Source organism: Mobula birostris, chromosome 12 (genome assembly GCF_030028105.1).
Source record: "Mobula birostris isolate sMobBir1 chromosome 12, sMobBir1.hap1, whole genome shotgun sequence".
Lineage (NCBI taxonomy): Eukaryota > Metazoa > Chordata > Chondrichthyes > Myliobatiformes > Myliobatidae > Mobula > Mobula birostris.
The window spans coordinates 22184173-22211775 of NC_092381.1; the positions used below are offsets into that span (position 1 = coordinate 22184173).

Genomic DNA, 27603 nt, shown 5'->3' on the forward strand with positions numbered 1-27603 from the left:
TTGTCAAGCAACAAAAGAAGTTTAAAGGCAAGATTCTGTTCCCGGCAGTAGTGTCCCAGAGCTGTATTACCTTCCGCAGATGCCGTGCTGTTTATAATTTCCAAATTTTTTTCCCCAAGTGTTAAAGCTGCTCTCTGCTGCTCAGCTGATGGCACAGGACATGACATCGGACACTTAGGAGGCATAATTAAATATTTCAAGCGCAAAATCATTGCACCATAGGTAAAACCAACAAAAGTTTAAGATCGCTCATCCACACCTTGCCAAAACCAATGCGAGAGTGGCGGGACAGAGATTGTGAGGCGAGCGCACCTGACTTGTATTGGCGGGAAAGCAGTGCTTCTCGTCCCAACAGTGAGACTGAGGTGTGCGCACGTAACCTGTATTGGCAGGAAAGCAGTGCTCCCCGCATAACTGTGAGTTTTGGATGCATATAACGAGACGTTGGTAGAAACAGGTTCCTCGCATAACTGTGAACCCGCATTGTCTGAAGACGCATATAACGAGGATAGGGTGTATTACACACATAAATGGACAAAAACACGTTGTTCACAACAGCAGTCTTCACAATTCACTCCCATCATGGCCTGTCTTTAACTCCCACAGCCTCTACTCCCCCACCAGGCCTCCATACAACCCCCAGAGGCCATGTGACAGTTGCCATTCATCTGGCTCATAAAACTCAGTACACAGAATGAAAGATTGATAGGGACACAACACTTAAGTAGTGAGAAGAATGATGAACGAATATTAAGTCAATTAAACAAATTGGAAATCATTGATTAGAATATTAAGATAATTGACTTCACTGAACTACCAGCTGCCAATATGTTTTGGCAAGCCGTGAATAATGGTCAGCTTCTACACAAAACAGAACACTTGTCAATGAAAATACCCCCTACCTTGCAAGGCTCATAATTCTCCAATGTAACTTCAAAATACAAATCAACAAGCACCAAGCACACTGTCCAGTTAACCTGAACAAACAAAGCTAGCTCTGCCTTCTGGACTTTAAACAAGTGAGTCTCCTCCCACTAATCATACCTCATTTTCAAGTACTGAGCATGTCCTGATAATGTTGCAATAACATACAGACCTTCACTCAGGATCAGACATTGCTGCAGCTAACCTGCAAACTAAGCAATACAAACAGAAAATTAATGGCTACATTCTGCAAGATATCAATGGTGAAACTGTCAGCATTGTCCCCAATGCCCCTACATAACCGAATTATCAATTCAAGATTTCCATATGTCCACGTGTGAAAGCAAAAATCTCCAGTGATTAATTGCTGGGCAGTCGGCTTCAGCAAATCTCTGGATTCCTCCTACTGTTCTGTGTGCAAGTGTATATTTAGTCTACATGTCCAGCACTTGGTCTTGACCAATTAGAGAAGACGCAGGGAATCTTCTCTACCCCTGATATGAATGCCAATGAACTGCCACAGGAGACTGAGGCAAGGGTTTGCCAATTTTAAAACTTTCATATCAGAGCATCCCTACACTAATAATCCCTTAAATCTTTCCAAGGCTATTGAATCTAAATGGCTTGTTAATCTTTTTTTCAGCTTTTGAATTTTTTTTTCACAAAACTAAATGTTTACGATAGTTTCGACGAAGTCTAGGAGTGCTAGTTCCAGCTGAGTCTGTTTTTAAACTATCCCTTTTGGTAAGGTGGTCTTGCCACACAACAAAATTGAGGGTTGCCCCAAGCTAAAGACAGACTATGCCCCCCCCCCCACCCAGGAATGTGCACTGGTCACCCCTACCAATACTATCAAGTACTTGTAAAATAAATGGTGGAAGATGAGATAAAGTAGTTTTCTCTTCTTTTTAGTTGGTTCTCTCCAGCAAACTACAAGCCTAGTCACTCATCCTGTATTTTGGCATTTTAACAGTAATGGATCTACCAAACCATAATTAGTGAAGGACACTGAAGTCCCCAAAACAGAATACTTCCTGTGCCTCTGCTTACTCTGTGACCCTTAAAATGGTGTCAACAGAAAGGAGAACCAACCTACAAGGTGTGGAGGTAGAGAATCCTGTTCAGAAGGTCAAAGCTGCCATAATTGCTTGTATATAGAATCACTATCTCCCAACTGTACACCACCTCACTGGTTTTGCTGGAAGACTGGTGTGCAGCTGAAATAGGATGTATCCAGGGACAATGATGGGGACATTGTCTGAAATGTATGATTTGTTAGAGTGAGTTTTTTTTTGGGCAAATGATTCGTTTACACTTAAATAACTTTGGCCACCAGACTTCTATTTGACAAAGTACTGTGGATTGAGTCCACAACAATGCGCTTCCTAAAAAGGTGTGAATACCAGATGCATCTGGTGCCGTAGTTTGACCAGATGCTGTAGTTTCGAAGACAGTATTATCTATACATTATAAATATTAATTGTCTTCTATGTTAGCACGTAAAATGCCAAATAAGTGTATTGTGGATTTAACTTGCATTCCTAAAGGTTGTGGATACCAACCCAGACATGCTGGCGTCGAAAGGAAAGGATGAAGTCCAAAGGTGTGATGTTTCGTATCTAGCTTCAAAAGGAAGCATTGTCTCTAATTTTCTAAATAGCGATTGCCTTTGTGTTTAGCATATAAATATCGAGCCCGCATTGGGCTAGCAGACCTTTCTACGGAAAGCATCTCCGTCCATATGATACCTGCTGTACCTTGCTGTGTCGAATAAAGAAGCTGCTTTGTATCTACCAGTGACTCTGTCTCTCCAGTGATTTCATCCACGCTACAACATGATTCTTTCAGCGTGAATGAAATCAGACCGTTGCTTGACTGTCAGGTGATTCCACTAACAAGCATTTTTGGCATTGTGGCGTCCAAATCTGATGGTTGGGTCAATATCTGTTTGAAACAGCTGCGTGGTCATTTCAAAGGACAACTAAGGGTCAAGGATATTCCAATGAGTGTTGTTACAAGGCCCAAATGAAAAAAGACAGGATTTCAATCTCTAAAGGACAATGATGAACAAACTAAGCTTTTAACATCAATCCATTACTTTTGTTGTGTATATTTACAATTTCTGGCACGAACATTTACTCAACTCTGAACTTACATGCTCCATTGAAGGTGTGAATTCATGTCAATGCATCTGTAATTGATGCCTTTACCTTACTACACTGGTGGCATAATTACATTGATAGGATGCAGAAGTGGGCTGAGAAGTGGCAGATGGAGTTCAACCTGGAGAAGTGTGAGGTGGTACACCTTGGAAGGACAAACTCCAAGGTACAGTACAAAGTAAATGGCAGGATACTTGGTAGTGTGGAGGAGCAGAGGGATCTCAGGGTACATGTCCACAGATCCCTGAAAGTTGTCTCACAGGTGGATAGGGTAGTTAAGAAAGCTTATGGGGTGTTAGCTTTCATAAGTCGAGGGATAGAGTTTAAGAGTCGCGATGTAATGATGCAGCTCTATAAAACTCTGGTTAGGCCACACTTGGAGTGCTGTGTCCAGTTCTGGTCACCTCACTATAGGAAGGATGTGGAAGCACTGGAAAGGGTACAGAGGAGATTTACCAGGATGCTGCCTGGTTTAGAAAGCATGCATTATCATCAGAGATTAAGGGAGCTAGGGCTTTACTCTTTGGAGAGGAGGAGGATGAGAGGAGACATGATAGAGGTGTACAAGATATTAAGAGGAATAGATAGTGTGGACAGCTAGCGCCTCTTCCCAAGGGTACTACTGCTCAATACAAGAGGACATGGCTTTAAGGTAAGGGGTGGGAACTTCAAGGGGGATATTAGAGGAAGATTTTTTACTCAGACAGTGGTTGGTGTGTGGAATGCACTGCCTGAGTCAGTGGTGGAGGCAGATACACTAGTGAAGATTAAGAGACTACTAGACAGGTATATGGAGGAATCTAAGGTGGGGGCTTATATGGGAGGCAGGGTTTGAGGGTCGGCACAAAATTGTGGGCCGAAGGGCCTGTAATGTGCTGTACTATTCTATGTTCTATGTTCTAAAATTACAATGGTGCTGTTCTCAAGGATCCTGCAATATATTTGAGCAAAGTCAAGTTAGCAACACAAGACAACAAAGCTGTTTGAAAATATTGGCACTAACAAGTTCTCTCCAGAACTCATGACAGACAGCAAACCAAACCTCATCTCATTCCTGATTTTTTGTACCACCTCTATACATAGCGATGAACCCTTGGGTGGACATCACTTGTATTTTGATGAAGAGCTGGAGATACTTCACATCTGACTCTTCAGTTTTACACTAGCCACAGCCATCATATTTTGTGCAATCCCATTTGGTCACTGGAAGAGCTTACTGTAGCCTTAAGCAGCAAACAGTGAAGCACAGTCCAAGTCAGTGACAATCTAATTCAAAGTAAGATATTGTATGATATCTCACAATAATAAATGACAAGTAAATGATTTGGCTTTTGTTTCAAATTTGTCATAACTTAATATTTCAGCTAATATATCAATTAAGTATGCATTATGATATTCTGATTCATTTCAACTACTTTTAAATTCAGTTAAGAGATAATTAAAAATATTTGAAATCTGTCAAGAGGCCACCAAGTGCAGGTTATCCAGAAACAAACAGTATTGTCTCGCACACCATTCCACCTCACGGTTGCCCATAAGAGTGAGGCTTCCAGTTCAATTGGATCTGCAGGACCACTGTAGATTAGTACAAGCTACATTTTGAGAAGTCAACTCAGACTAGGAATTTCAGTGAATGGTAAGACCCTGGTGAGTGTCATTGACCAGAAGAACCAAGAAGTACATAGTTTTCTACAACTGGCACCATAGATAGACAGGGAGGTGAAAGAGGCATTGATATGCTGACGTTCATTAGTCAGGGCGTTGAGTATGGAAGATGGGACGTTATGTTACAGTTGTATTAGATATTGGCAAGGCCATACCTAGAATATTATGTACATTTTTGGCTATCCTATTGTTGGAAAGATGTAATTAAACTGAAAAGTGTGCAAAGAAGATTGCACTCTTAAAGGTCTGAGTTACAAAGAGCAGCTGGGTATTTGTTTGAGCATAAGAGACTGAGAGTGACCTTACAAGGTGCTTCAAATCATGAGGGGCAAGAATAAAGATTGTGTCAGCAAACATGACCGAAGGTGACATCCTCAACATGAAGCAATTCCTTTCACTTTGTGTTGCCCTTAAGGCTTTTATTTGACTTTGTTGTGTCTACGCTTTAAATGATTTGTTTGTAACTATTTTCTAGTTAAAGTTAAAGGTTGATAATTAAGTTACAGTATAACAAAGGTAAATCCACTGTCTATGGTATATCGCGGCATGTGATGATGTTACCCCCCGGTTTCACCGCGTCTTATGTGTAACCTCCAGTTCGGGAAGGTGTGAAGGCAGGTGCCGTGCGTGCAGCATGATCGTGAAGAGCTCTGTTTCTACCCACAAAGAAACATTATAGAAGCAATGCCATAAGTTCATAAGAATGTATTTGAAGTAAAAAATATTAACTCAGTTTCTGTTAAGGAAGCGGCGGTTGGGGCAGCCCACGTGCCAGCTTTTCAATTTCAAACGCGGGGTTGGCTCGAACCCGATGGTGTTTTGACGCGGTCCCCTTCACTTGCTACTTGGGGCGGCTGGAGACACTCGCTAAAAGGTCTCCAGAATGAAACAGGCGCTGTATATGTTTGTATTTTTTTATCAACAGTTTTCACCATACGATGTTAATGTGGAAGAGTGAACAGTAAATGGTTAACCTTATTACGACTCTGTCTTCATTGGCTCTGGTTTAACTTGGTGTTTAGTCAGAGTTTTAACACACTGCACGAGAACACTACACACTTCTTTTACATCTTTTTTTTAATCTCAGATATGGTCCTACTACTGTTTTAGCCTGTAATCTACATTCTGGCAGTGTGATTTCGGGCTAATTGGGCAATCCGGCCCTTTGCTGTTTCCAAGAGTGTTCCATGAAGCTGCAACCAAAGTGTGCAGCATGGAGACCAGAAAGCCAGGAGACAGGGCGCAAGCCCATGATCGACTCCATCTCTTGCCAATCTCACCAATTAAAGCACCAAGGAGGACTGAAATCATTGAGGCAGGTGCAGAGGGTGAGCGAGTGTTCAGCGCTGTCTACCAGCCTCTCGCTCGCTGCTCCTGAAGGAAGGTGCTTGCATTCGAGTGATATCTCTCTCTCTCTCTCTCTCTCTCTCTCTCACTGAATGCTATCAGCGGATGGTGCTGTAGCAAGGTTTAATCAACGCAAATTGTAGATTTGGACTCTCAAGTTTACGATGTATTCCAGTTCCGCTCACTTTTTTTTGTTACTACTTTTGGGGAATTTTTGAATCAGGTCAGCCCGCAGATAACGAAGACTGAGCTGAGCTGAAGTATGTTTTTTGATTTTGTATTTTTATATTCTGTGTTTTCACTCTTTTTTTGTGACATATGCACCTTTTTTTTACACGGGGGAGAAGGGGGTTTGACGTCTGATGTTTTTCTTTGGGGCAGGTGCTTCCTTAGTTCTTCTGTTTCTTGATTGTGGAAGACGAACTTCAGGGTTGTATACTGCATATTTACTTTGAACAGCACATGTTTTACCCTGGGAAAAAAGAATAAAAGTCTAGAGAGCATAGGTTTAATGTGAGAGGGGAAGGACTTAAAAGGGACCTCAGATGTAATTTCTTCACCCAGCAGTTGGTTCGTATGTATGAAGTGCCGGAGGAAGTGGATGTGGCATGCACAATAACAACATTTGAAAGACACTTGGTAAGGTATATGGATAGGAAAGATTTGAAGTGCTATCAGCCAAGTGTAAGCAAATGGAACAAGCTTAAACAGACATCTTGGTTGGCATGGATGAATTAAGCCAAAAGGCCTGTTTCTGTGCTGCACTCTAGGATCAGGATCATGCAAGCAGTAATAATTACATTGCAGTGGGCTGGAATAATCACAACAATCCTGAACAGGTCAAGCATAACACACAGGTCAAGTGAAGTATGATCCAGCTCAACAATAAAGCACTGAATATTTATTGCTGACAGGCAAAAATGAATGTGGATTTAGGATCATAGTCAGGCTGTGCTAATAGTATAACAGTTCTGTTAATGAGAGTACAGGGGAAAGTGCACTATATTTTTATATGAGTCAAATTAATTTTGGGAAATCATAGCTCTTGATTTTAAAAAAAAGTCTGGTGAGGTTTACTCTTTAGAAAAGGGAACTGGGAAACTCCTGGAGGGTTGGTCAAATTTTGCAAATGTGAAGCAAATGATTCCACTTCTGGGAAAACCCAAAGTAAGAATCATAAATGAAAGACTATTAACTTGTAAATAGAGGGAAAAAAAGATAATCAAAGAATGGTTAGCATGTAGAATTATTCACTGTGGGAACTGACTGAAATTTTTGAATGGAAACTTGAAGAGCACAACAGAAAAGGGAATTGAAAAGATATGCCGGAATTGAAAATATATTGAAGATATGCTGAGATGAGATAAGTGATAATGAAATATAAACACTGCCACAAACTAGTTGAGTGACACATCTGCTTCAGCACTACAAATTCTAAATAGTGCCGGCTTACCTCTGAAATCATTGCCATTTAAAAGTTAACCTTTAACTGTGTAATGTTACTCAGACAAGGAGAATTTATCTATTTATACATTCTGCTAATGGTGAATTATAGGGGAAATACAAGCTTTTTCAAAAACTCCTTTGAGTAGTACCTAATTAACCATGAAATTTCAATACATCAGATACTGGGAACCACAATATTTGTTGGCAGGATAACAATTTATATATTACCATTTTTTTTTGCAGACAGATTCACATACCAAAAACATGAATGAGCCAAGATTTTTTTTAAGTCAAATCAATTAAATCACATTTGCTCATAACTAATTGGATATCTTGACTAATTTGACAAATCACACTAAATACAAACATCAAGCTATTTCAACAAAATGGGCACATATGGACAGCGAGTAAAATGTCATTGATTAAAAATATATTACAGAAAACTGTGGAAGACAGCCATAAAATAACAGCAGTGAAATCCTAACATTTTTATCAGTTTTTACATAAAAATATTTGAGTGAAAGGTAGTTCAGAGATCAATACAAAACTCACCTGTTTTGTTCCTCTAATTTTGCGAGAAGCTCCAAGTCATCAGGACTAAGTGTAGCTGGTGATCCTGGTGAAAGTGCAGGTGTAGAGAGCGTTGTTGATGAAGATGTAGTGTGAAGCGATGAAGTGGACGGGCTTGCCACCTGACTAGCCATTTGACTGACAGTGTGAGACACTGTGTTCTTCACCCATGAGAGAGTAGAACTTAACTTCTCTGCAACCTTGTCTGTCGCCACCTAAAGAGAAAAGTTTATAATTACATTTAATCACCTACCAATATAATTAGCAATCAACCATTTTAAGCATCCTTTTTATAATTTAAAAAATTCAGTCACACTGGGGGAAAAAGTATTGGTTTTAAATGATGCTTGAGGAGAGTTAAATGACTCACTGGACTTGGATACAACTGAAAAGACTAGAACATAATGCATGTACGTCAGTGCCATGTAATGATGGCCTGCATGATAAGAGACACTCAGTTACCCATGAAGTGAAAAGATTTGGATAGATCAAACAAAGTCAGCATTTTCTGAGTTCCAAATTAGAACTGAGAAGTATTTAATAAGTTATAGAAATCAAAAACGGTCTGCCACTGCAATTAATTTTAAGAAGTGGCTTGATTTACATGGAATGTTGGGTACCATCATGATGATACCCATGCATTTGAAGGTCAGTTAGCTACAAAGGTTTGCTGCAGTTTTTTTTTAAACTCTTCTCATGTGTTCTAATTTATTACACCACACATACAACCAACATAAATCTACTTGGGGACAAGAAATGTTGGAATCTCGAACAACCTGTTGAGTTTCTGGAGAAACACAACAGGTCAGGCAGCATCAATGGAAAGAAAGAGTCAACATTTCCTAGCCCTTCATCTGGACTGGAAAGAGGAGAGGTAGCCACTCGACAAAGGTTCACACAAGAATTAATAGATAGAATCAGGTGAAAATATGATAAGCCAATGGGAGGAGGGGGAAGAGTCGGAATAATGGCAGTAGCTGGGAGGTGACTAAGGGCTGTAGATGACAGGACAGAATGTGCAGCATGAAATAAAAGGGAAGGAGGTGGGGTGGAGAACTAATGAGAGGAGTGTGACAGTAATGGCTGGTGGAGTGGGAGAGAATGAGGAATAGGAAAGACATAAGCTAAGGTGCGGGCAGGTGGCAAGAGGAAAGGAAAAAGAAAATTGAGAAGAAAAAAAAGACAGGAGAGGAGCAGTGACCCAAAGTTTGAGAATTTGATGTTGCCAGTTTGGAGGCTGCCCAGGTAGAATACGAGGTGTTGCTACTCCACGTCGTAGAAAGCTTCATTTCTTGGAGGTTTCTGCCATGGAGCTCGATGCCTTTTATGCATACTTTTGAAATGGAGAATAATACTATGCCGGTGCGAATCCCCAAAGTATCTGGCAATCCTCAGCCCCTTCAACCTCTTACTGCTATAGTCAGAAGTTTCCACCTGTTTCAAGAGGGCATCAATCATCCTGCTAACCAAGAAAAGCAAATGAGCTGCCTCAACGGCCATTGCACAGTAACAATCGCACCTACTGTGAAGAAGTGAGAGGTTAGTCACAGTTAGAATTAATTCCTGCCTGATCAAGGAGCTGGACCAACTGCAATTTGCCCATCACAAGAGTCTATAGCTGACACAATCTCACTTATCTTGAAAGTACTTGGACAACAAGCAAGCATACATGAGGCTGCTGTTTATTGATTAAACACCACCATCTCTTCACTACTAAACAAGCTTTAAACTTGATGCTTCTGTATCTCAAGTGGGCAGCTGGATCCTCTACTTCCTTACCACAGTCAGTACCGACGGGTGATAACATCTCCTCCTGGCTGACAATCAACACTGCCGCACCTCAAGGGTGCCTGCTTTGCCCACTGGTCCATTACACATGACTGCATGACGAGCCACAGCTTAAACAACATCTATAAATTTGCAGATGACGCAACTGTTATTGGCAGAATCTCAGATGGCGATTTGGAGGAGACTAAGATCGAGACAGATCTGCTGGTTGATTGGTGTCACAGCAACAACTTCGCACTTAATGTCAAGACCAAGGAATTGATTATGGACTTCAGGAAGGAAAAGTTGTGTAGCCCACCCCCCCCCCCCCGGCCAGCCTCAGGGTCGCTCAGCTCGCTGTCGTCTAGGGAAAGCTCTCGGCCCCACCAAAATGGGTAATAGTTTGTGTGGATGTTGTGTGATGTACCTCACCCCGCCCAAATAACAGACGATATACCAGATACGATTAAATGAATTTCAGTTTATAGATATTACTGGAACTATATAATTAATAGAGATAAAATATAACAGGAAAATAAAAGGCACCACACTTATCAAAGTCCAATCTCTTCGTACACAAACAGTTGGAGCTCGGGCCCTTCCTTCTTCACCCTGTGATCCCCCCGGACCACCTCGACCCACTGCCTGGGACCAACAACGGTGGTTGACCAGACGTTCCACACGACTCCGTCTCCTTGCCAAACTCCCTGGACCTCGGACTCCTGGTCGGGGTCTGACCCCGTTAGCCAACTCACAGTACCTTGTCCATCCTCTGTCTCTCTCTCGCACCTTCTCCCCAAAAATCCGCGCATCACAATAACTTACAGACACACTAGAAAGAATAACATGGACACCCGTTGGCTCATTTGTCCTCTTATCAATAGATAATCCAAAACAAACTGCTAGTGGGAGGACTTTCTCAGCATTTAACATAACAAAGAAGCCAGTTTAATTATAACATAACAAAGAAGCCATTTTAATTAGCCTACGTAGTTAACATAAAAGAAGAAACTCCTTACAGTTGGAAGAACACACACCAGTCCTCATGGTGAGCAGCCTCCAGTTCCTGGGTATCAACGTCTCAGAGGACTATCCTGGGCACGACATATTAATGTAATCACGACGCCGGCTGCTGTACTTCATTCAGTACATCACCAAAGACTCTTAGGACATTTCTAAGCATGCATCATAGACAGTACTCTCACTAGTTGCATGACTGTCAGATATGGAGATGCCAATGCACAGATCCTAAGAGGCTTCAAAGAGTTGTAAACTCAGACAGCTCCAGCAAAGTACAAGCCTCCCCATCTTTGAGCAATCATCTTTCATGAAGCACCTTCATCATTGAGGACACACACTCTTCTTATTACTGCCATCACGGAGGTTGTAGCAGCAAAAACTAATCCAAAATCAAAACAAAACAAATGCCACCAGCCAGCAACTGCCATGAGGCTGTTATACTTGCATGTTGCACCCTTAACTCCAATGAAGTGATTGTTCCATAGAGCTAAATTCTGTATTTGATCCTTTATTAGCAATTAGCAAACATACAATCTTGAAGCAATATTAAGTAGTCAGCAAAGATATGATCTCCACCAGTGCCATGCTACAAACAACCAGAAAATAAGAATTCATAAATACATACATGCTACCCATTGGGAGATCAGAGATCATGAATGTGAACAGTGAGGAGCTGGACGTATGTGGCAGTTGCCATCACACCCACCATGAGGTAGCTAGGATACCAGCAAGATTTGTTGGATCTCCTTTCTTACGTCATTACATTTTACTTCTACTTATCACACCCAACATCAGTCTCCCAACTCCTCAGAGTTCTGCAAAGTTTCCTGCAGTTACATTTCTTTTTGAAAAATAAACATTGCACAGCAGCAGAATTCAGGCAGGGCAGAGTTCCTCATTAACAATTCAAGAGTCAGGTATTATGTCAGCAAGAAGGCAAACTGGAATTGCAACTGCTGAAGTATGTCTATGTGAGCCACAGTCAGAATACAATGGCATTGAAGGCCTGCTCAAGAGAATGACAGAACAATCTACAGTATCATTCCACACACTTTGAGGCCCTCCATTGGTTGAAGTCGACAATGGATGTCGTGACCCAGCTGCCTACATGTTGCGCACAGTTGAAAGTACATTTAATATCAAAGTACGTATACCTGATACAACCTTGAGATTTGACTCCTTACAGGCATCCACAAAACAAGGCAACCCAAAAGAACCCATCAAAAACCGAACACCAAATGTGCAGAGAAAAAAAAGTCACGCAAGCAATAAAAGTAAGCAACTAACATTCAGAACTGAAGCTGATGAAAGTGAGTCCACAGAAGCCTGCTAGCTGCAGGCCACAGCCTCAGTTCAGTGCAGAGATGATTAAACCTCACGGAGTAGCAAGCTGAACCGGTCCATCCCTCACCTCCAGTCCCGACATCCTGACCTTCTCAATCTGGCCTGACACTTAAATCGTCCAAACCTCGGGCTATTCCTTGTTCTTGGACCCAGCTGCTGCTTTGATACACTCATGAGCCCGAGCCCCACCGCCTCAAATCGGCCCATACCCAACATGTCCAATTCGACTCAGTACTCAAATTGATCAAACCCCAGGTCTTTGCTCGCTCTCACGCCCAGGCTCTGCCTTAACTTTACCTTGCCTCGCCTCCATTTGCCACACCAAATTGCTAAGTCCACTCCAACAATGGCCAAACATTGGCTCATTTCCCACTCTCTGACCCAGACCCCACCACTTCAATTCGGCCAGTATACACTTCGCTATAACCATCCCACACCTTTGAGACTTCAACTCACACCACAAAAATGCCAGGTTGTACAAGCTGTTCAAAAACTTAACTCTGACAGGGAAAATACAGACTATTGTTTGCAGTGATGTTTACCCGAAAAATTAGATTAATAAAGTATTTAGTTTTCTTTTTTTTTAATTTCCCACCAGCAAGTAGTAGCTGAACTTCACTGGCACCACCTTAAACAAGAAACCAGGGCAGTGCAATATGGAGAGCAAACTGTCGCCCATGTAGCAGGCCCCGCCTCTACACACAGCTGATGAATCTAAAGGAATGGCAGAGACCGACAGAGTTTAGCAACAGGAGCTGCCAATCAGCACTGAACTCAATGCAAGACACACACAATGGAACAGTAAACGTCACTCACACACACACACAACCAGCTACCAAAAGCATCCCAAAGTATTTAGTATTTATTATAAAAGCAGACAGCCATAGCACGGAGCAACTAACAAACAAGTGATGGCATGTTTGTTCACATAGCTAGTCTAAACACTTTTGTAGGTCTGGGCAAATCTGCATAGTTAAACTTGTATTTTGTTTTTTTGAGTGTAGTTTAAGTCACCTCATGAAAATGTGCATGCTGTAAGATTAAAAATGTCAGACTCTTGAAATTTAACAAAAGCAGCAAATGCTGGAAACACTCAGTATGTCAGGTCACATGTGTGGATAGGAAAATTGGTTTAACCTCTGTAATCAAGGCCTTTGATTACTTCCATTTAACTCTGCTTCGCCTTCAATAGATGCTACCTAACCTTCCAACATTTTATGCTTTTAATTGTGATCAGATGTTGCCATCCGATGCAAGAATCAATTCCTATCCCTTCAAGGAATAATGTGCGACTCCCTCATCAGTCTCCAAGGAATTTGCAAACCAAAGTGGAAGCAAGTCATCCGCTGTCTCATACAACTGCCCATGATTATGTTGAACCATAAACAAATTGTTCCAAATTAGCTGCCCATCTTGCAAGAAGTCTGACAAGAGCTGTACATCTCTGTTAAAAAAGGAAGACTCAAAACCTTAAGCCCATCTTCAAACAATTCTTCATAAAATAAGCAGCACACACACAAAATGCTAGAGAAACTCAGCAAGTCAGGGGGCATCTCTGCAGAGAAATAAACTGTCCAACTTTCTAGGCCAAGACCCTTCATCAAGACTAGAAAGGGGGAAGGAGCCAGAATTAGAAGGTGGGAAAGGTTTACAAGCTGGCAGGTGGTAGGTGAAGCCAGGTTAGGAGTTGGGGAGGGCAGGAGAAAGTGTGTGTTGGGGGGGGCAGGGGGATGAAGTAAGAAGCTGGGAGGTGAAAAGTCTGAGAGGTAAAGGGCTGAAAAAGGAATCTGATGGGAGATAGGGGGTAAACGATATTGATGTAGCACAGTGGTATAGGGAGATACAGAGGGAAAAAAGTTCAAAAAATTCAAACATAGAAACACAAAGATTAAAAACAGAGTCTACGCCAGTTTAAAGAAAGAACTATCCAGCTATTCTCAGTCACTCTCCCTCTTCCCACCAGCCCTGTATTTCATCTCCTTTAACTACTGACCCAGTTGAGTTTTAAACATCAGGATGACTCCCACAATCCCTCGGAATTTAAACATTCACTGAATAAAACAGACTTTCTCCAGTTGCTTTTGGTACTTTTGGCAATCATTTTCATTCTCTGCCTTCTAGTCTTTGACACATCAATGTCAAGTTTTTTTTCTGTAACTCCACTTCTTAAACACTCCATGATTTCTGTGTTTTAAGAATAATCCCAAATTTTCCATTCTATCCACTTAACTGAAGTCCCCATTCCTGTAATTCCTCAAACATCCTTACTAAGACTTGTCCTCAAATGTGATGCCCCAGAATTGGACACAATATGTGCTGCAGCCAAACTAATGTTGTATATAAGTTCACTGTGACTTCTTTATTTTAATAGATTGCATCTCTGTTTATAAATTTCAGGATCCTGCCCACACTGCTATTTGTGCATCAGCAATTTCACCTTCCCCTTCAACTGACGTGCATGTATTCCTCCCCCGTCCCACCCCTGCCTAGTTCCCGACAAGCATACTGATATGTTTTGAAATGTTTTTCCTTTTCTATACACAGTGCACCACACTTGTAAGTTTTGTAATGACAATAGCTTTATAACTTACAGTCTGTACATTCTTGTCCAAATCATTTAATAACTGTTTCTATTACCAACCCTGTGAATCATCACTGTACATACCAGACTGAATAATAATTATTTACAAAGACACTCTAATTCCTATTCATTAGCTAATTACCTATCTCCTCCTATTCTACAGGCTTCAACATCGATGATAAAGCTTGTTACACAGCACAGTATCAAACACTTTATGACGTCCATGTACACTAAATCAATATCCTTTTTATCAACCCATCTGTGAATTAATTAAAATTATATCAGGCCTGTTAAGCATGATTTACCATAACACGTCCACAATGTCCTTCAATAATTCACACTTCTTCAAATAACTACTAATTCTCACCCTGATAATCTTTTTTAAAAATTTCCCCACCACAAAGGTCAGACAGATGTGTATTTGAGAGGCTTCTCCTTGCATCCTCTTTTAAACAAGGATGTAACATTTCTGGATCTCCAGTCCTCAATGACCCTCCCCATATTTACAGATAAATCAGATACATACAACACAGAAATAGAACCTTCAATCAAGCAAACACGACGATATCTCCAGATGCTGGAATTTCAAGCAACACACGTAAAAGTTGCTGGTGAACGCAGCAGGCCAGGCAGCGTCTCTAGGAAGAGGTACAGTCAACGTTCTGGGCCGAGACCCTTCGTCAGGACTTATCCGTTTTCTCTCTCAAGGCTGATTTATACTTCTGCGTCAACACATCGCCATAAGTATTGCATCGCCGCAAACCCTACACAAAGCCGATGCAGAACCCTACGCGAGAGCCTGCGTTGCTGCGACGCGCACCTCTCCCAAAATGTAACCACGCGTCGCGGCAACGCAGAACGCAACAGTTGTGATTGGTCCGCTTGGTAGCATCACATTTCATCCTATGCTGCAATAGCTTCCCATTGGGCGACTGAAGGGCAGGGAAGGAACTCTGGCTGCAATGCTTTCCATAAAGCTTTACAGACCTCCAAAATTATGGAGGACACATTTCACTTTTACGAAAAAAGACACTCACGTCTTGTCTACCCTGAGAAAGACTACCATGACCATGAAGCCTTGCGCAGGCAGGTGAGTGTGCATGCATGACCTGAGCGATTTGCAGAGCGATGCAGACACACCAATGCGCAAGTATAAATGCTCACAACGCACGTAGGCCACTTGCGTAGGTTACGGCGTCCAGTTAATGCAGAAGTATAAATCAGGCTTCACTACCAATCTCCTGCCTTCTCTCTGCAACCTTTCATGCCCTGACCAATCAAGAATCTATCAACCTCTGCCTTAAATATATGAATGGCAATGAATTCCACAGATTCACCACTTTCTGGCTAAAGAAATTCCTCAGTCTCCGTTTTAAGAGTACTGATGACTTGGAGGAGAAGGTGTTGACCAGCCTTACTGCTTGGAAAAAACAACTGTTTTTGAGACTGTTGATCGTAATGAGGATACTACATAGTTTCTTCCCTAGTGGGAATGGAACAGAGTGGCTGGGATCCTTCGTGATGTTACTGGCCTTTTTCTGGCACCTTTCCACGTATACCATACGTCCTTGATGGTGGGTAGGCTGGGGCTGGTTATGTATTGGGCAGTTTTGACTACCCAGAGAAGAGCCTTCCTGTCTGCCACAGTGCAGTTTCTGTACCAGACAGTGATGTAACCTCTCCACTACACATCTGTAGAATGGTGTGAGCATGGATGTGCAAAGTCCAGCTCTCTTCAGCCTCCTCAGAGAGTAGAGAGGTGTTGGTGAGCTTTCTTGATTGTGCAGGATGGGTCCTGGAACCATGAGAGGTTGTGTGTGATGGCCACTCGCAGGAGTTTGAAACTCCAGGCAAATTGTGATCTGCAATGCACTTTCTGAAGGGGCAGTGTAGCATGTGCAAACATAACTTTTGAAAAGGAACTTGAAATATTGTCCAAACAGAAGCAATGGAATAATAAGAATCATCAGTTTTTTAAAATATATAAATATATATATAGATCTTGCATAAGCATGATGGGCCTGAAGGGCTCCTTTACAGTGGATTGTCTTTAATATTAAACCCATTCCATTGAAGCTTCAGATTAAAAGAAACACAACTAGCTTAATACACATCAGCCCTTACATTCTAAATAGCATTCAAAATAATCCTGTTAACTTTAAACTAGTTCTCATCACATAATGGTTTAAATTTCACTTTAAGTAGTAAAGTGAATGGATTATGCTTGACAACATTTTACTATCTTGCATTGCAAATATTTAAAATTTAAATTCAAACATAGTTAGAACCTGATCACTTATCAGGCCATTGTGCCAAAGCGATCAGGCTAACGTAGAAAATTGGACTGAACAATGGTGAAACAGAAACACGCAGAGTGGCTGTGTCCTTAATGCAAAGTTAGTCAAAACAAAGGCACCCATAACAACATTAATCAAATACACCATTAATATGCACTTGAAGTGAAAGGAACAGCACTTAGCTGCAATGCTGCAAATCTAAAACAAACAGAAAACTAGGGTAATATGAAAGGATTGCAGCATCTGCACAGAGAAAATTAAATCAATTTGCACGATTTACTTCAGAACGTAAAGGAATTTTTATGTCTCGCACTGTAATGCTGTAGCAAAAGAACCTTCACTTTACATCACTGATAATAAAGCTGATTTTGACATCAAATCATTGAAAATATACAGTAAGGCACCAATTTACAAAAACTTGGTGCAAAACCAACAAACTAATTGTGGATTTAAGAAGGAGAATATCTGTCCTGATGAAGGTTTTACTCTTTTCCATAGAAGCTGCCTGGCCTGCCGAGTTCCTCCAGCATTTTGCGTGTGTATTGCTTTAGGAAGGGGAAGTCAGGTGCTGATGCATCATTGAAGGGTATATATTGGAAAGGGTGATCAACTTCAAGTTCCTGGGTGCCAACATCTTGGTGGATCTATCCAGGATCAGCACATAGAAGCAACCGTGAAGAAAACATGCCAGCATCTCTACTTTTTTTTACATTTTGAGCAGATTCGGCAGGTCTTTGAAAACTAAGTTCTATAGGCTGGTGAAAAGCATTCTGACCAGGGCATACCCAAACCAAAAGCCATGGATGAATCAGCAGATTCACTGTCTGCTGAGAGCTAGATCTGTGGCATGCAAGACCAATGATCCAGAACTATACAAGTAGTCCAGGTAAGATATCCAGATGGCCATTTTAAGAGTGAGAAAACAATTCCAATTGAAGTTAAAGATGGGATTGAACGCACTTCTGCTCTGGCAGGCCATTACTTCCTACAAGGCGAAACTTAACATTGATGCTTCAATCCCAGATGAGCTCAGTGCCTTTTATGCATGCTTTAAAAGGTATGGGAATGCCTGCAGCATCTGACTTGGAGGCTGACATCAGAACATCTACCGAGAGAGTGAACCCTCACAAGGCATCAGGCCCTGACAGTGTACCTGGTAAGGCACAGAAAACTTGTGCCAATCAGCTGGTGGGAGTGTTGAAGGACATCTTCAGTGGAAGGTTCCCCTCATTTCAAAAGGCCAAACAACCATACAGTGCCCATGAGCCACAAGCAGGACGAGCTTCCTCCAAGACTATTATCCACCTGCACTCACATCTAATGCAATGAAGTGCTTTGAGGGTTGGTTATGGCTGGAATCAACTCCTGAGTAGAGGAGTATAGAATGGGAATGGGATGTGGAATTAAAATGTCTATCCACGGCCTCCTCTACTGTAAAGATGAAGCCACACTCAGATTGGAGTTATTTATTTTTATACACACATTCTTTCTCTCTCTCTCCTTTTTCTCCCTCTGTCCCTCTGACTATACCCCTTGTCCATCCTCTGGGTTCGCCCACCTTTGTCTTTCTCCCTGGGCCTCCTGTCCCATGATCCTCTCATATCCCCTTTGCCAATCACCTGTCCAGCTCTTGGCTCCAACCTTCCCCCTCCCACTTTCAAATCTCTTACTAGCTCTCCCTTCAGTTAGTCCTGACGAAGGGTCTCGGCCCGAAACGTCGACTGTACCTCTTCCTAGAGATGCTGCCTGGCCTGCTGCGTTCACCAGCAACTTTGTGTGTTGCTTGAATTTCTAGCATCTGCAGAATTCCTCCTGTTTATGGACTGAATGGAGGCTGGTGGGACTAGGTGAGAATAGGAGTTTGGCATGGACTAGCCTGGTTCCGTGCTGTAATTGTTATATGGTTATAACATATGCCAAGGATATAAAACCTGATTCTGAATGCATCACAGCCTGGTATGAGAACACAGGAGTGGAAGCGACTACAGGGTGGTGATGGACAAAGGCAGTTCCATCACAGGTGCAAATTTCCTCACTATCAAAGACATCTACAAGAGGTAATGTCTCAGAAAGGTAACATCAGTAAGGACCCGCCATCCAGGCCATGCTACTATCAGGCAGGAGGTATACAAGCCTGGAGACCCACACCTCAAGATTCAACAACAGTTTTTACCTCACTGCCATGAGATTCTTGAATCAACCTTAAAAACTGCAAATTCTACCTTGGACTGTATTTTACTCAAGTTGATAGTCAAGTTTAATGTCATATGCATGAATACAAAGGTGCAAAGCAGCTTGCACTAATATTGGCAGGTAACAGGTGACACAAGGTGAAGGGGAAGATGGATGGGTGGAAGGGGGTGATGAAGTAAGAAGCTGAGATTTGATAGGTGATAAAAGAAAAGAAGAGCATTCTAATAGGAGAGGAGAGAAGACCTGGAAGGAATGGAAAGGAGGAGAGAAACACTGATTTCTCCAACTTCTGGTAATCACTCCACCCTCACTCTTTTTTCTATTCCCTTTCACTGGTTCCCCTCCTCCTCTTTCCCTTCCTTCTATGGTCCGCTGTCCTCCCTTACTAGATTCGTTCCTCAGCCTTTACCTCCTTTCACTTCCCCTTTTCCCCCCACACATCTAACCACTTCTCACCTTGACTCACCTATCACCTGTCAGCTTGTATTCCTTCCCCTCCTCAACCTCCTTAATCTGGGTTATCCCTTCCTTTCAAGTCTTGAAGAGTCTCGCCCTGAAATGTTGACTGTTTACTCCCCTCCATAAATACTGCCTTGCTGAGTTCCTCCAGTATGTGTCCAAAGGTTCATTATTATACAACTCTGAAAATCTTAAATTCTCCAGGTAGGGACAGACATGAAACCAAGAAAGAAATGTGTGTGCATTGCTCAAGGTTTTCAGCATCTGCAGAATCACTTGTGTTTATTACTTGCACCAATGTTCTACATTTATATTTATTTTGTTGCGTATATTATGTATAATTTATGTTAATTTAAGATTGTAACCTCAGATTACATATTTAAATTGTCATAGTTGTGCTCTGTGCTGCTGCAAAAAGTGAATTTTTAAGGCATTTACACCATATTCTACTGTTCTTTGACGATTAAACTTGAAATTTTGACCACGATAGCTGTGCCAGTTAAAAAAAGAGCTAATCCCTAATTCATGCCCTAATGTTTTGGAGGTCATAGATCTTCAAATACACATCCAAGTACCAGTTAAATTCTCAGAGTGTCAGACTCCCCCTCCGGTGGGAAAATAATTTCCTAATCTGCCTTCATTCTAAACCTTCTGGCCTGTCAGCCTTCCACTAATTGTACCATTTCCTTCCAATTGTGTCTGAGTATCCAGCTGCCTCTTTAATTTTTTTTTAAATACATGCACATCTCAAGCTGTAGTACTGAAATCAGGAATGTGGTGCTGCCTGAAATGGATATTTCCAGTACTTTTTGGCATTAATCAAAATGACATTTTACAGTTGAAATGAAGCAGGACCTATCCACTCATTTGTATTCCAAAAAGTTGAACTACTTCATGAGTCATAATCTGCAGCTGTAATCACCAGGAAGTATTCTATTTAGATATGATGCATTGCAGTCTCACTGTTTCCTATTAAAACTTTAAAATGTAAACTTAATAGAACTGCAAACAGCATGTGTTAACCAGAGTTTCTCTGTAGATAAGATTGTCACAATGGGGCTCTCCTACAGCATCACAACAGGAGGTAGTCATTTGATGCAGAGAGCTAGAGCCAGTATTTTGTAAGGGTTATCCAATTACATTCCCTTCATCTGGTTGCATGGCTTTTTTTTACTTCAATCATTCATTCCGTTGGCTTTTGAAAGTGATTCTTGAATCAGCATTTTTTGCCTTTTCATACAGATCAACAGCTAGTTTGTACAAATTCCTCTTTTCCCCTCAGACTCTTTATGTGAACTTAACCATAAGCTTCTTCCAGCATGGCGATTTTCAGAGAAAGCTTTATGGCCAGCACCTCAACAACAGAAAAGAGCAGTTGGCCATTCACTGAAAACAAAATTGATGTTTGTTGGACATCACACACAATATGGTCACCGTGTTCAGCAACATGCTTTTCATGAGACTTAGGAGCAGAATTTGGCCCATCAAGACTGCTCCCCCATTCAATAATGACTGATCTTTTTTTCCCCTCCTCAGTCCCACTCCCTGGCCTTCTCCCCATAACTTTTGATGCCTTGTCCAATCAGGAACTTATCAAACTCTGCGCTTAATACACCTAACAACCTGGCCTCCACAGCTGCCTGTGGTAATAAATTCCACATATTCACCATCCTCTGGCTAAGGAATTTCTCTGCATCTGTTTTAAATGGACACCCTTCTATCCTAAGGCTGTACCCTCTTGTCCAATTCTCCCCTACCATGGTAAACATCCTTTCCATATCTACTCTGTCTAGGCCTTTCAATATTCAAAAGGTTTCAGTGAAATCCCCCTCATCCTTCTAATTCCGGTGAGTACAGACCCAGATCCATCAAACGTTCCTCATATGATAACCCTTTCATTCCCGGAATCATCCTTGTGAACCTCCTGTGAATCCTCTCCAATGTCAAAAAATCTTTTCTTAAATGAGGAGCCCAAAACTGTTCATAATACTCAAGGCGAGGCCTCACCAGTGCTTCATAAAGCCTTAACATCACATCCCTGCTCTTATATTCTAGACCTCTTGAAATGAATGCTAACATTGCATTTGCTTTCCTCACCACCGACTCAACCTGCAAATTAACCTTTAGAGTGATTCTGCACAAGGACTCCCAAGTCCCTTTGCTTGTCAGATTTTTGGGTTTTCTCCCCGTTGAGAAAATAATCTGCACATTTATTCTTTCTACCAAAGACCATGAGCATGCATTTTCCAATATCGTATTTCATTTGCCACTTTCTTGCTTGTACTCCTAATCTGTCTAAATCCTTCTATAGCCTTCCTGTTTCCTGTACACAACCTGCCTCTCTACAAATCTTCGTATCACCTGCAAACTTGGCAACAAAGCCATCTATCCCATCTTTTAAATCATTGAAATACAGCATAAAAAGAAGCGATCCAACACCAACCCCTGCGGAACACCACTAGTCACTGGCAGACAATAGGTTCCTTTTATTCTCACTTGCTGCCTCCTCCAACTCAGCCAATGTTAGTAACTTCCCTGAAATACCGATGGCACTTAACTTGGTAAGCAGCTTCATGTGTGGCACCTTGTCAAAGGTGTTCTGAAAATCCAAATATACAACATACAAGGCATCCCCTTTATCTACCCTATGTGTAACCTCCTCAAAGAATTCCAACAGGTTCATCAGGCAAGATTTTCCTTTAAAGGAAACCATGTTGACTTTGTCCCATCTTGCCCTATGTCACCAAGTACTCCATAACCTCATGCCTAACAACTGACGCCAACATCTTCCCAACCACTGAGGTCAGGCTAACTGGTCTATAATTTTCTTTCTGCTGCCTCCCACCTTCAGTGGAGTGACATTTGCAATTTTCCAGTCCTCTGACACCATGGCAGAGTCCAATGATTTTTGAAAGATCATTACTTATGCCTCACAATCTCTACCACTACCTCTTTCCAGTACCCTAGGGTACAGTTCATCTGGTCCGGGTGACTTGTGTACCCTTAGGTCTTTCAGCTTTTTAAGCACCTCCTCCCTTGTAATAGTAACTACACTCACTTCTCTTCCCTCAAACCCTTCAACATTTGGCACACTGCTAGTTCTTCCACAGCAAAAACTGGTGCAAAATACTCATTTAGTTCATCTGCTATCATCTTGTTCCCCCCCCCACCCAGTTTATTATTTCTCCCAGCCTCATTTTCTAGTGGTCCTATATCCACTCTCGTCTCTCATTTTTTTTTTTTAAATCCTTGAAAAGGCGTTTTATATGCACCTGGATATTGTTTGCTTTCATATTTCATCTTTTCCCTCCTAGTGATTCTCTTAGTTGTTTTCTGTAGGTTTTTAAAAGCTTCCCAATCCTCTACCTTCCTAATAATTTTTGCTTTGCTGTATGCCCACACTTTTGTTTTTACATTAGCTTTGCTTTCTCTTGTCAGCCACAGTTGTACTATTTTACCATTTGAGATTTCTGTTTTTGGAATACATCTAGCCTACACTTTCCTCATTTTTCCCCAGAAACTCAAGCGATAGCTGCTATGCTGTCATCCCTGCCAGCATTTCCTTCCAATTTACTTTGGCCAACTCCCCTCTCATACCACTGTAATTTCCTTTACTCCACTGAAATACTGCTATGCAAGACTTTACTTTCTCCCTATCACATTTCAAGTTGAACTCAATCATATTGTGATCACTGCCTCCAAAGGTTCCTTTACCTTAAGCTCCCTAATCACCTCTGGTTCATTACAGAACATCCAATTCAGTATAGCTGATCCCCTTGTAGGTTCAAAGATAAGCTGCTCTAAAAAGGCACCTCGTAGGTATTCAACAAATTCACTCTCTCGAGATCCAGCATGACATTGTCCTTTAGACACACTTTTTCCCTTTCCCGTTGTAATCTGTAGTCCATATCCCAGCTACTGCTGGGAGGTCCATATATAACTGCCATCAGGGTCCTTTTACCCTTGCATTTTCTTAACTCAACCCACAAGGAATCAACTTCTTCCGATCCTATGTCACAGCTTTCTAATGATTTGGTGCCATTCTTTACCAGCAGAGCCACGCCATCCCCCCTGCCTACCTTCCCATCCCTCTGACACAATGAGTAATCTTGAACATTCAGCTTCCAACTACAACCATCCTTCAGCCACAATTCAGTGATGGCTACAATATCATACCTGACAATCTGTAGTAGGGCAGCAAGATCATCCATCTCATTTCTTACACTCCATGCATTGAGATATAGCACTGAGTACTGTATTTGCTATCCTTTTTGATTCTGCGACTCTGATGCATTGATCCTCAGCCTGCTGGTTGCAATTTTGTCCTATCATCTGCCTGCCCTTCCTAACAGTCTGACTGCACGCTATCTTTGCTTTTTTAAATCATCCATCCTATCCTGAGTCCCTTCACCCCAGTTCGCATCCTCCTGCAAAATTAGTTTAAACCCTCTCCAACAAACCTGCCTGAATATTTTTGGATCATTGGTCCCAGAGATCCCAATGATCCAAGAATATGAACCACTACCCCCCCCCCCCCCCGGCATACAGTTTCTCAGCCACACATTTATCTACCAAATCATCTCGTTTCTACACTCAACACACACCAAAGTTGATGGTGAACACAGCAGGGCAGGCAGCATCTTTAGGAAGAGGTACAGTCGACATTTCAGGCCGAGATCCTTCATCAGGACTAACTGAAAGAAGAGCTAGTAAGAGATTTGGAAGTGGGAGGGGGAGGGGAGATCCAAAATGATAGGAGAAGACAGGAGGGGGATGGATGGAGACCCCCCTCCCCCTCCCACTTTCAAATCTCTTACTAGCTCTTCTTTCAGTTAGTCCTGACGGAGGGTCTCGGCCCGAAACGTCAACTGTATCTCTTCCTAGAGATGCTGCCTGGCCTGCTGCATTCACCAGCAACTTTGATGTGTGTTGCTTGAATTTCCAGCATCTGCAGATTTCCTTGTGTTTGCGTTTTTGTTTCTACACTCACTACTATATGTACCAGGTAGCAATCTAGAAATTACTACCCTGGAGTTCCTGCTTCTCAGCTTTCTGCCTAGCCCTCTAAATTCTCTCTTCAAGACCTCTTTGCTTTTCCTTCCAATGTCGTTGGTACCAATATGTACCAAGACATCTAGCAGCTCTCCCTCCCCCTCCAAAATGCTGTGAACGTGATCCAAGACAACCCTGATGCTGGCACCTGGGAGGTAACATAACATCGGGTGTCCCGTTCATGTCCACAGAATCTCCTATCTGTTCATCAGACTATTGAATCCACTGTCACTACCGCTCCCCTCTTCCCCTTCTGCACCACGGACCCATACTCAGTACCAGTAACCTGGTTTCTGTGGCATTCCCCTGGGAGGTCATCTCCAAAAATAGTATTCAAAATGGTATAGTTATCATTGAGGGGAACAGCCCCAGGGGTGCTCTGCGCTAACTACCTATTCACCTTCCCATTCCTTCTCCTGACGTCTCCCAGCTCCCACTTCCCTGTAACTCCGATCGATGATATCCTCACTCCTCCATAAAAGCTGAGCGTCATCCAGCTGTATGTTTCAATGTACAAGTGACAAATAACACTAATCCCAGCAAATGGGAATTCAGAGAAGTACAGAAACTTAAGCAATTTTGTTTACTGGTGTCCTATAAAATATTAGTGATAACTGATGCAGGAGAATTGCTGATGCTCAACTCAAGTATCTTAAAAATGTCACATTCTACGCATTATCTGTACCTAACAAAACTAGCTTTTTTTCTTTTTACAGTGAAATATCTTTCAGAAGCATCCACAGGGAGAGGAGTACTCTCCACAACTGCTGCATTAAGCATTCCATAATTTTCTTTTTCTAATATCAGTGAGTTCTGCACCCATCATGATGTCGAGCTCTTCTTCCATCACAATCTCTAAACCCACTTCTTTGGCAAGAATTCCACACCCCACACTGATGACCCCTTCTCGCATCTTCAACCCTCCTCCTCTTCTTGGACATCCGACTCCGCATCTTTTCATCTCGAACTGCCGACGTGACATCAACTGCCTCGACTTCAGCAGTTCTTTCTCCTCCTCAAACCATACCCCCCTCTGAATGCACTACCCTCCACTCTCTCTACGCCAATCCCAACCTTAGTATCAAACCCACAGACAAAGGGGGTGCTGTTGTAATGTGGTACACTGACCTCCACCCTGCTGAGGCCAGGCTGCCACTCTCGGACCATCAGGAACCGGTCTCTGGGTAGGGCTAGTGTCTCTGCCTGCTCCTGCCTCACTAAACTTGTGCCCTCATACCTCAATTCCATTTTATCCCCTTCATTCAGTCCCTTCCTATCTACTTATGTGACACTCTTCATGCTCTCAATCGCCTCAATAACTTTCAGTTCTCTGGCTGTGACCATCTCATTTTCACCATGGCTGTTCAGTCCCTGTACACTTCTGAAACCTCTTTTTTCTGGGCATCTCTGGAAATGCGACTCGTTAGCCTGTCGCTAACAACCACTAGACTCCACAGCAAGAAACCCATCCTTCTCAGGCTTCGTCTAGGGTGTATATCACTTTGGACCCGCCAAATCTGTGAAGTTGGGGTGTCTCGCTCACCCAAACCTCAGTTTGTGAGAATGCTGTGTGATTTACTGCCCCCGGCAATCGCCTGTCGGCATGAAATAACAAATCATACACGGCATACATACAATTATAAAGAAAGTATAGTTACGAACGTTAACTTAACCAAAGAGTTAGTAAAGAAAGAAAAAACACAAAGGGTTCATTATAATTAAACAGTCAAATGTGCACATATTGGAGCCCAAATCTTCCAGAAGTCATATCCACTGATCCTCGGTAGACCTCCATCCATGCCTTGGGCTCCATCGAATCATACATTCCCACCGGAACAAATCCGACTGCCAGTTCTCTCCAGAGTCTTTTCTCCTCATCTCCCACCAAACAAAGACCTCGACTTACACAGAACCCACTCTCCCAATCTTCTCTGGAATTTTCTCCCAGTTCTACTCTCCTATTTGGATTACACACTTACCTAAAAATCCCTCATCTTTAATAGTAACCCAAACACTGCCAACAAACACATGGCTTCTACAAAAAGCCGATTACATGAAATATCCTACTTCAGCAGTAAAACCTTTACCAGGGCATTACACTCCTATCCTCCATCAAGAAAGCCTTAATGCTCTCTGCTTCTTTCTTAACAGAACTAACCAATTTCCCTCAACCAACACGCTGCTCTGTCTGGCAAAACTGGTCCTCACCCTCAACAATTTTTCCTTTAGCTTCTCCCACTTTCTCCAGACTCAAGGGTAGCCATGAGCACCTGCAGGAGTCCCATCTATGCCTGCCTCTTCATTGGCTATGTTGAATAGTCCATGTTCCAAGTCTTCCCTAGTAATACTCCCCAACTTTTTTTTTCCTACATTGACAACTGGAATGGTGCTGCTTTACGCATCCATGCTGAGCTCAATTTCACCAACTTTGCCTCTAACTTACACCCTGCCCTTAGTTCCACTTGGTCTATTTCTGACTCCTCCCTCCCCTTTCTCGATCTCTGTCTCCATCTCTGGAGACAAACTATCAACCACACCTTTTATAAACCTACCAATTCCCTCAGTTATCTTGAGTATACCTTTTTCCATCTTGTCTCCTGTAAAAATGTTATTCACTTTTCTCACTTCCTTTACCTTTGCTGCATCTGTTCCCAGGATGTGGCTTTCCTTTCCAGGGCAAAAGGAATGTATTCCTTCAAAGAACAGGGTTTCCCTTCCTCCACATCTCCATTTCCCAAACATCCACATTCACCCCATCTTCCTGCTACCTTAACAA

At 42.2% G+C, this 27603-nt stretch overlaps 1 protein-coding gene across 6 annotated transcripts in view; it reads right to left on the bottom strand.

Moving 5' to 3' along the window:
- LOC140205777 (ecotropic viral integration site 5 protein homolog) overlaps window positions 1–27603 on the bottom strand; it is a 276394-nt gene that overhangs the window by 223753 nt on the left and 25038 nt on the right. For all 6 annotated transcript variants that reach the window (XM_072273435.1, XM_072273433.1, XM_072273434.1 and 3 more), the window contains one exon: window positions 8097–8329. In XM_072273435.1, coding sequence (XP_072129536.1) covers window positions 8097–8248 — 152 coding nt within the window. In that variant the 5' untranslated portion in view covers window positions 8249–8329. The remainder of the gene's footprint in view (window positions 1–8096; window positions 8330–27603) is intronic.